Raw genomic sequence first — 9,741 nt, forward strand, 5'->3', positions numbered from 1 at the left:
ACCCAACACTGCCACCTGAGTGGTCCGTTAGCAAAAGCCATGAGAGATGGCCTCTCCCCACATGGAGGGACAGGAAGACACTGAGGGTGAGATGGAGGAGGGACTATTTTTAAAAATTTACTGTCCCTACCTGGTTGGAGTAGGGTCATCTCATGGTATGCCGTCGTGGAGGATGAAATGGAAAACATTGAATTTCATGGAATATAGCCACGCAAGACAACTGGACAGTTTGACACAAATACATCTGAACAAATGCTTGATCCCTGCATGAACTTGCAATTTTCCATTTTTGAATTTTTGTTTTTAACTCCAGGCCTTCCCGAAGCCATCATTTTTATATTTTTCTGTCACATAGTTGTATGAGTGCTTGTTTTTTGCCGGACAAGTTGTGCCCTCTAATGGCACAATTTTATATTGCATACAATGTAATGGAAGCTGGAAAAAAATTCCAAATGGGATGGAGTTGATGCTACTAATTCTCAGTTATATGGGTTTTGTATTTACGGCGTTCCCTGTAGAGTTGTTGCGATACCAAGTTTTTGATTCAATTTCGATACCATAAAAAAGTATTGCAATACTCAATACCATTCGATACCATGTGGGAAAAAAAAAACACACCAAAAAAGCCATGTGCATAAAAAAAAGGCAAATCACATAGTTTTGTTTTATTTTTTTTCTGTCCCGGCATTCACCGCATAATTTATTTTAAATATTTTGATAGTTTGGACTTTTCAGAGGTGGCGATATGGGATGTTTATTTATTTATTGTTTATATATTTTATATGTAAAATTGGGAAAGGGGATGATTCTTTTTTTTTTAAACTTTTTTTGTTTTTAGTTTTTTTTTATAACTATTTACCCCCTTAGGGGCTAGAACCTGGGATCTTTTCATCCCTTGTCCTATTCACCCTGATAGAGCTATATTAGGGTGAACAGGACTTTACACTCTCCCTGCTGCCCTGTGCATAGTACCAGACCAGAGTACACAAAGCAGCAGGGAGCTGACTATGGCAGCCAGGGCTTCAGTAGTGTCCTGGCTGCCATGGTAACCGATCAGAGCCACAGGATTACACTGCTGGGGCTCTGATCAGAAGCTGCCACTGCCACCAATGAGAAGGGGAGGGGACCCTGTAGCCACTGCCACCAACTATTTTAATACTGGGGGGGCGGGGTGGTCGCACTGCGCCACCAATGATAATAAACCTTTAATAGAGGAGGCGGGTGCCGGCAGCAAATCAGCAGCAGTTAACCCCTCAGGTGTTAACTGCCGCTGTTCGCAGCTCCCTGTCAGAGGCAGGGTTCCAGCTATGTGATTCTGCTGCCGGCACTTGCCTCCTGTATTAAAAGTTAAAGACGACCTTTCATGGGTTCGGACTTTGTTAAGTTAGCAGGCTACATAGAGCGGCGCCCAGGGATCTCCCTGCACTTACTATTATTCCTGTTCCGTTTGCCCGCTGTGGCCCAGTTACCGTCTCCTGCTCCATATGCTAATTACTACTATCGGACAGTGCTACAGCCAGGGAGAAGGAACACCCAGGAGAGAAGCTGATGTCTCCTCCCCATTGCTCCGATAGTAGTAATTAGCATACGGAGCAGGAGACGGTTACTGGGCCACAGCGGGCAAACGGAACAGGAATAATAGTAAGTGCAGGGAGATCCCTGGGCGCCGCTCTATGTAGCCTGCTAACTTAAAGTCCAGACCCATGAAAGATCCTCCTATCATTTGTGGCGCAGTGCGCCCACCCCTCCTGCGCCCTTCTCTCTTTATTGGCAGCGCGGCACAGAGGGGAAGGGAGAGACAGCTTCCTTCTCCCTTGTGCTGCTGAGGGAACATGAGCTCGCTGACAGCAGCCCAGTATTGAAAAAAATGGAAATCTCCATATCGTATTGATACCGGGGCAAAAGTATCGAAACTTCGATACCCGCAACAACCCTAGTTCCCTGTGTGGTATAATTGACCTGTTACCTTCATTTTCCAGGTCAGTATGATTACAGCAGTGCCACATTTATATACTGAAAGAATTAAAAACTTACATTTTGTTTTCATCATCATCTTCTGACCACTTTTTATAGTCACATATATACGGAGCGGTGTAGGGGGCTCATTTTTTGCAGGACTATCTGTAGTTTTTATTGATACCATTATGGAGTGTATAAGAATTTTTGATCACTTTTGATTAAGTTGTTTTCTTGGGGGAGTGAAGCTACGAAAAACTGGCGAATCAGCCATTATGATTTTTTTTTCCATTACACTGTTCACCATAAGGGATAAATATTTTAATATTTTAATAGTACGGGTGTTTTTGGACATGGTGATGCCTATTATGTTTCATTTTTAGTCTGTGGAAATATTTTTTTAAGGCCCCCCCAAGGGCCTAATAACATGCAATCATTAGATTGCTATTTCTATTTAGCAATAGAATTAAATCCACTGCTAAACAGAAAATTCTGTATATGCTGCCACCTGCAAGCCTACAGTGGAATATACCTGTGATAGGCCTGGTAGTCTTCAGCAGGCTCAGGCCTCTCACAACAAATGAACAGCTCCCCCGATCACCACAGTACAGCACTTCCAGGTTTTCAGCTTTCAAATGCCATGGTCAGATATGACCACAGCATCTGAAGGGTAAAATGTTTGCGATCAGTGTTATCGCCGATCGCAGACATTAGCCACAGGTGTCTGCTATATGAAAGAGCAGATACCCAGCAGCTATGGTGCCTGCAGTGGGCGCTGGAAAAAGAGTTAAAGGGGTTGTCAGAGTTATGGAGAAAAAAAATATATAGCACTGTAAATCTGATGGGCAATATATAAATAAGCTAAGCAAATTTTAGGTAAAAAAAAATTATATTTCCTAATTTCCCTGGTTCTCTTCTGTCCCTTTGTTTACCTGCAATAAGAACAATCTCTGCCCCTCCCCCTGCTCTGCAAAGAGAGTGAATGCAAGTGCTTCACTGAGTGACATGTCTGCCTGCTGGAATACTCAGCAGCATGTTGTATGTATAGGACCACAGGTCCCAGCTGTACAATGCCGCTGCTGATACACACAGGATCTTCCCCCTACCTGTTGTACAATGCTCTGCAGAACTCGTCTGTCAGCTCCTGTGTCCAGCATTTGTTTCCTCACTGCCTGCAGCTACTCAGTAAAGCCTTCAGCCCCGAGTCTGTGCTGCTGAAGGGGTTAAGAATCCAGGGAGAGCGCAATAAGCAGCAGCCGGCAGTGCAGGGGGTGCGTGGCCAGCACAGTGACGTCTCATGTACAGACTCATATCTGCTCTCTCAGGCTTGTGCACGAAGCATCAGAGGGAGAGAAGCTGATATCACAGGTCATGTGACCCTCAGTAAAATCTTAGAAAGGAACAACTACAGATGTAGTAAATGCATGGTAAAGCTGTTACATTTGATTAGTTAGAAACATACAAAGAACAAAAAAAATAACTCGGACAACCCTTTTAAAGGGGTTGTCCAGCTTTTTTTTTCAATTTGGCCCCCAGTCAGCTGTATCTGTGGATAACTTTATACTGATTTGCTCTCTGCCACTCCATTATGGCTCCTGGGCTCACTTCCCCCGTCTTCTGGTCCCCATTGATCAACTTCACGATGGATGGGGTCACATGTGCCACTGCAGCCAATGACTGGCCTCAGTGGAGATGTATCCCCAAGGGGTAAATTACCCAGCAGTAATGTGCCACTTGGGTACATGATACCACTGAATCCACTCATTGGTTACAGTGGTGCATGTGACCTTATCTGTGCAGAAGTTGAGAGATGGGGACCATAAGACCAGTGAATAGAATCTGAAATGGAGAGGTGAATAGCAAGTGAATATGGATTTTTCCACAGGTACACCTGCCTGAGGGGAAGGGAAAAAAAAGCTGAACAATCCCTTTAAAGTAATTATCCTATGAAACAGTCTTTTTCAACTATTCACAGTATAGGCTATAAATATTAGATTACCAGGGGTCTTACCACTGGGACCCGCAGTGATCCTGACAGTGTTCCTCTAGTCCCCACTCTCAATGAAGTGGCAGTGTGTATGTCAGTCCATTACTTCATTCACTTCAGTGGGACTGACATAGACATTCCCATAACTCCTATGGACAAGCGATAAACACTTTTTGTGAGATAACCCATTTGAAACAATGAGGGTCACTCACGGAAAGGATATGTGTACGCTCATAATTCTTAATTAGTGCAACTTTTTACAACTAAATGCTACGTAACATAGACAACGCCATGCATGCAGAGTCTACAGGAGTGCTTAGGAGATCCCGCTGTTCTGAATCACGAATCTGCACAAGAGGCCTTGTCAAGAGGTTTCACCTACTGTGGCAGGTCTACCTGAAATATTCTCCTTCACATTACCCATGGTAACCTAATTCAAGAGGCCAAAGTAGTGTGTAACCACAAGCCCCATTTAAAAGCCAACATCTATGGTTCATATTACCTTCTCATTGAGCTTTACTGTACGAATGTCTCTAAAATACTGCATCAAACATCACTTCTTACTAAATATTCATGAACATAGCCAAGGCAGGTCACAGCCAAGAACTTACCTTCTAAAGACTCCATTCCTGTTGCTTGTGCCAAAAGGTCTTCATGTCTTGCAACCACCTAAAGATATAAACATAAGTTACTGAAGAAACCAGCAGTTGAGGAACTAATACAAGATTCTTCAATTCCCGTAAGGCCTCATGCACGCGGCTGTAATTTTTGTCCGCATCAGATCTGCATTCTTTGTGGATCGGATGCGGACGCATTCATCGCTCTGCTCAGTATTGAGAGGACCGAAACGTTGCATCTGGTGGAATAAAATACTACGCACACTATATTTGGAAGTGCCGTGGAGTTTCTCTTTTTATTAGGATGGTGGATTCCATCTACAGCCGCTGGCACTCATTCTTTACTGTTTGGATTGCGGTGCTGCCCAGAGTTATATTTTTTTATATATAAATCTCTATATACTTATATATAGAAATCAATTTTAGTTAGGTAGTGTTAGTGTAGATTTTTGCAAGCACATAATATCTGTGTGCATGCGTTCTGCACCTGCTGAGCGCTGATCAGAAACATCCATTTTTCGGTGTAGAGATATATATATATATATATATATATATATATATATATATATATATATATATAAGAAAAAGAAACCACTGGCGGCACCACCCTCGGATAATATAAGATAAGGACGGGTGCAAAATCCAAGTACAGGTAACAGGTGCTTACCCACTTATAGAAATGAAAAAATTGGACTGCACTCCAAGCGTGTCTTCAGGAAAAAAAATCTGTTTAATCACCCATAAAATGGCAAAGCGACGTTTCGGCTCCAACGTCGCTTTGCCATTTTATGGGTGATTAAACAGATTTTTTTTCCTGAAGTCACACTTGGAGTGCAGTCCAAATTTTTATATATATATATATATATATATATATATATATATATAATAAATAAATCAATTTTAGTTAATGTAGGTTTGTGCATGCATCCAGCAATAAAAAAAAATTAAAAATAATAATCATTTTTTCTACTCTCTTCTCTATATTTCAAATTTCTAACAAGCCCCTTCAGGTGTGAAAACTCTACATACACACCCCACACTAAATAAAGTTTTACATATTTCACACAAAACATCCCAATAAAATAAAAATGGCCGTCTGTCCCAACGAGTTTACTCAGCTGAAGAGGCATACGTGTATCTTGCCTCTGATACTGAGTCGGCCAGTGTGGGAGAAGAGGATGTCACTTTCCTCTACTCTGACCCCTCATTATCATCCACTGATGAGGGACCCTCTAGAAGGTGCCCCAGGGTAGCAGCAGAGGCAGCCCCCCAAAGTGACTCCATATGGACCCCAGCCTCTAACGATTAACAGCCCCAAATTTCGGATTTTGTGGGGATCTCCGGAATACAGATAGACAATGCGGGCTTCGCAGAACAAGATACATTTTCTTCTCTGTAGATTTAGTAAATTTAATGGTGGCCCAAACCAATTTGTAATTATAACAATTTATATCTCAGAACAATACCTCGCCATATGCTGGACCCCAGTAAGTGCAGCAGAGATGATGACATTTTGGGGACTTGTGCTGCATATGGGCTTAGTAAAGAAGCCAAACGTCAGACAATATTGGCGTTCGGACATTTTCTACCAGACTCCAATTTACAGTAACACCATGACCCGGAAGTGTTTTAGGTCAATTAGGAAATTCCTACACTACAACGACAATACACAGTGCCCACCCCAAAATGACCTGACATTTGACTGTCTGTTCAAGGTTAGGCTGAGGTGTACAACCCCGATAAAAATGTATGTGTAGAGGAGTCCCTATTACTGTTCAAAGGGAGGATTAGATTCCGCCAGTACCTGCCTAGCAAACGGGCAAGAGATGGCATAAAAATTTACAAACTTTGTGAGAGTAGCTCTGGGTACACCCACAAGTTCTACGATTGTGAAGGGAAAGATTCCCACATAAAACCCCCAGAATTGCCGCCCCCCCCCCATCCTAGGAGTTAGTGGAAAGATTGTGTGGGACTTGCTGCACCCACTGCTGGATAAGGCCCCTTTCACACGAGCAAGTATTCCGCGCGGGTGCGATGCGCGAGTTGAACGCATTGCACCCGCACTGAATCCTGACCCATTCATTTCTATGGGGCTGTTCACATGAGCGGTGATTTTCACGCATCACTTAAGCGTTGCGTGAAAATCGCAGCATGCTCCTCTTTGTGCGTTGTGGTGCGATAATCCACGCAACGCAGGCCCCATAGAAGTGAATGGGGTTGCGTGAAAATCGCAAGCATCCGCAAGCAAGTGCGGATGCGGTGCGATTTTCACGCATGGGTTCTAGGTGACAGTCTATTCACTGTATTATTTTCCCTTATAACATGGTTATAAGGGAAAATAATAGCATTCTGACTACAGAATGCATAGTACAATAGTGCTGGAAGGGTTAAAAAAAAATAAAAAAGTTAACTCACCTTCTCCTCTTGTTCGCGTAGTTCGTTCCCGGTCTGTTCTTTGCTAGCTGTGGGCTTGGGCTAAAAGACCTGTGGTGATGTCAGATCACATGCTCCATCACCATGGTGATGGACCATGTGATTGGAGCATGTGATCTGACGTCACCACAGGTCATTCAGCCCAAGCCCACAGCTAGCAAAGAACAGACCGGGAACGAACTACGCAAACAAGAGGATAAGGCGAGTTAACTTTTTTTTTTTTTTTTTAACCCTTCCAGCACTATTGTACTATGCATTCTGTAGTCAGAATGCTATTATTTTCCCTTATAACCATGTTATAAGGGAAAATAATACAATCTTCAGAACATCAATCCCGAACTTCTGTGAAGAAGTTCGGGTTTGGGTTCCAAACATGAGCGATTTTTCTCACGCGAGTGCAAAACGTGCATTTTCCCGCAACGCACCCGCCTCTTATCCGGGCAAAAAACATGACGCCCGTGTGAAAGAGGCCTAAGGGTTACCACCTCTATGTGGATAACTATTATACCAGCATACCCCTATTTATGTCCCTAACTGCCAGAGGTACTGTGGCTTGTGGCACAGTGCGCAAAAGAATCTGAGAGGCTTCCCTAGATCCCTGGTAGGGCAACCACTGAGAATGGGTGAAAGTAGGGCTCTCTGTCATGAGAACATGCTGGCGGTTAAGTACAAGGACAAGAGGGATGCCCTTTTACTGACCACCATTCACACAAATACCAGCTCCCCTGCTCCTGTGCGAGGTACCACTACCACTGTCCCCTAACCAGTTTGCATCCTGGACTACAATAAGCACACGGGAGGGGTTGATCTTTCTGAAGCCCTACAGTGCCTGCGCCGAAGGAAGGAAGCCGGCAGCAGGAGCGCATCCTTCACTCACTGCGCCTGCACCGAATACTAAACAGGACAGGCGCAGGATTTACGGGACGATGAGGAGAACTCAACAGGACCTGGGCGTGCCAAAGGGTGCGTAGACCGAGCCTCTAGGTGCTGAAGTAACGCCCTAATAGCACCTAGAGACTCATTAGCATATTATACAAGTCTTTATTTTAAGAGAACGGCAGCAGGCAGGGAGTTATACAGCATACTGTTATGTACTGCTGACATTAGTATATCGCTAGTGTCAGTCAGCTACATAACGTTATTTCTCATGACAGAAACCCTTTAAATGCGACATGGCAGCTAAAATCCATGTCTGCCAATTCAGGCCTGCAAAAACCATAGAGGCCTGCTGTGTGCCAATACAACAGGCTACGAGCACATATGGGGTGTTCGCAAAATGGGGAGAAAATGGGGAACATATATTGGGGCGCATTTTCTCCTTTAACCCCTTGTGAAAGTGAAAAATTGGGGTCTGCTAGTAATTTTTTTTATTTTTACAAATGTGTGCTTTGAAATCCTCTCTCTAGTATTTCTGCCTTCTGTGAGACACCTGTGTGGTAAAAAGTACCCATTTTGGAGTCACAGCGAAGGGGCAGGGAAGGAGGTGCGGTTACCGTGACTTGAAGCAGGGGATTAAAGAAGATTTTTTACAGCTTTTGCTTCATCTGCCTGCAGGAAGAAAATGATTGTTACAAACACACTGCTGGCTACTCTCAGGTACTGCTGCCGGCTTGGGATGTTTGTTGGAGGTGACAGGTTCCCTTTAAGGTGAAAAATGGCAGGATCCTGAAGGGGTTAAAGAGGACCTGTCACCACTCCTGACCTGCCTGTTTTAATGCCTACATACAGTCCCCATGTAATAACAATTCTGGAGCATCTATTCTTATGTCTGTATGTTGTGCCATTCCTGTATTATTTCTACTAGAAGTTATGAATGAATTGCTAGCAGTCTGCAGTAAGGGTACAGAGGGGTGGTAACCAGTTGGGGGGTGTACCTGCACAGACTGACAATGGCAGCACTGATTGGATAGAGTGAGTCTGTGCAGGTACACCCCCAACTGGTTACCACCCCTCTGTACCCTCACTGCAGACTGCTAGCAATTCATTCATAACTTCTAGTAGAAATAATAAAGGAATGCACAACATACAGACATAAGAACAGATGTTCCAGAATTGTTATTACATGGGGAATGCTTGTAGCTATTAAAACAGGCAGGTCAGGGGTGGTGACAGGTCCTCTTCAAATATAATGTATGCAAAAATACCTCTCCTGCGGAAGGAAGAAAGCTACATCCCGAGCACCACCAATAGGTGGCGACATTGAGAAGCCTTTATCACCTATCTGTATGATATGATGGCTGGGGACCTACCTGGACATGCAGCTCTTTATCCAGCTGACTGATGCCTTGTGCCAGCTTTGCCAGCTGTTCTGCGATCACAGCCTGGTGAATGGACTGGGAGGTGTAGGTCTTCACATCAAAGTCATCACGTAGAAAATCAGTGTAGCATTCTGAAAAACAGAAGGATCTGTCCTGATGCCGAAATGTGACCATTACTAATTCATGCATGTAGCTGGCAACACAGTGGCCCGGAGAAGGCTGCAGGAAGCTGCCATGGTGCTAGAAATATAGTAGGGATTAGAGAAGTCTGACACACAGCAGAGCTGTCCTGTCCTGCACTTAGCAGAGCCGAGTAGTCCATAGTACATATCAAGGCTCATGAACAGGGTGACAGGAGGCCTGTAGGAAGCTGCCATGGTGCTAGGAATATAGTAGGGGTTAAAGCAGTCTGACACACAGCAGAGCTGTCCTGTCCAGCACATAGCAGAGCTGAGTAGTCCACAGTGCAGAGCTGAGTAGTCCATAGTAC

General features: G+C 44.1%; 1 protein-coding gene across 1 annotated transcript in view; it reads right to left on the minus strand.

Annotated features, from left to right (window-relative positions):
• The window catches only part of COG5 (component of oligomeric golgi complex 5), a 412,214-nt gene that overhangs the window by 400,911 nt on the left and 1,562 nt on the right, over nucleotides 1-9,741 (minus strand). The window contains exons 2-3 of the mRNA XM_044280195.1: nucleotides 9,243-9,382; nucleotides 4,555-4,612 (exon numbers count right to left, since the gene is read on the minus strand). Coding sequence (XP_044136130.1) covers nucleotides 4,555-4,612; nucleotides 9,243-9,382 — 198 coding nt within the window. The remainder of the gene's footprint in view (nucleotides 1-4,554; nucleotides 4,613-9,242; nucleotides 9,383-9,741) is intronic.

The sequence above is a fragment of the Bufo gargarizans genome, chromosome 2 (genome assembly GCF_014858855.1).
Source record: "Bufo gargarizans isolate SCDJY-AF-19 chromosome 2, ASM1485885v1, whole genome shotgun sequence".
Classification (NCBI taxonomy): Eukaryota; Metazoa; Chordata; class Amphibia; order Anura; family Bufonidae; genus Bufo; species Bufo gargarizans.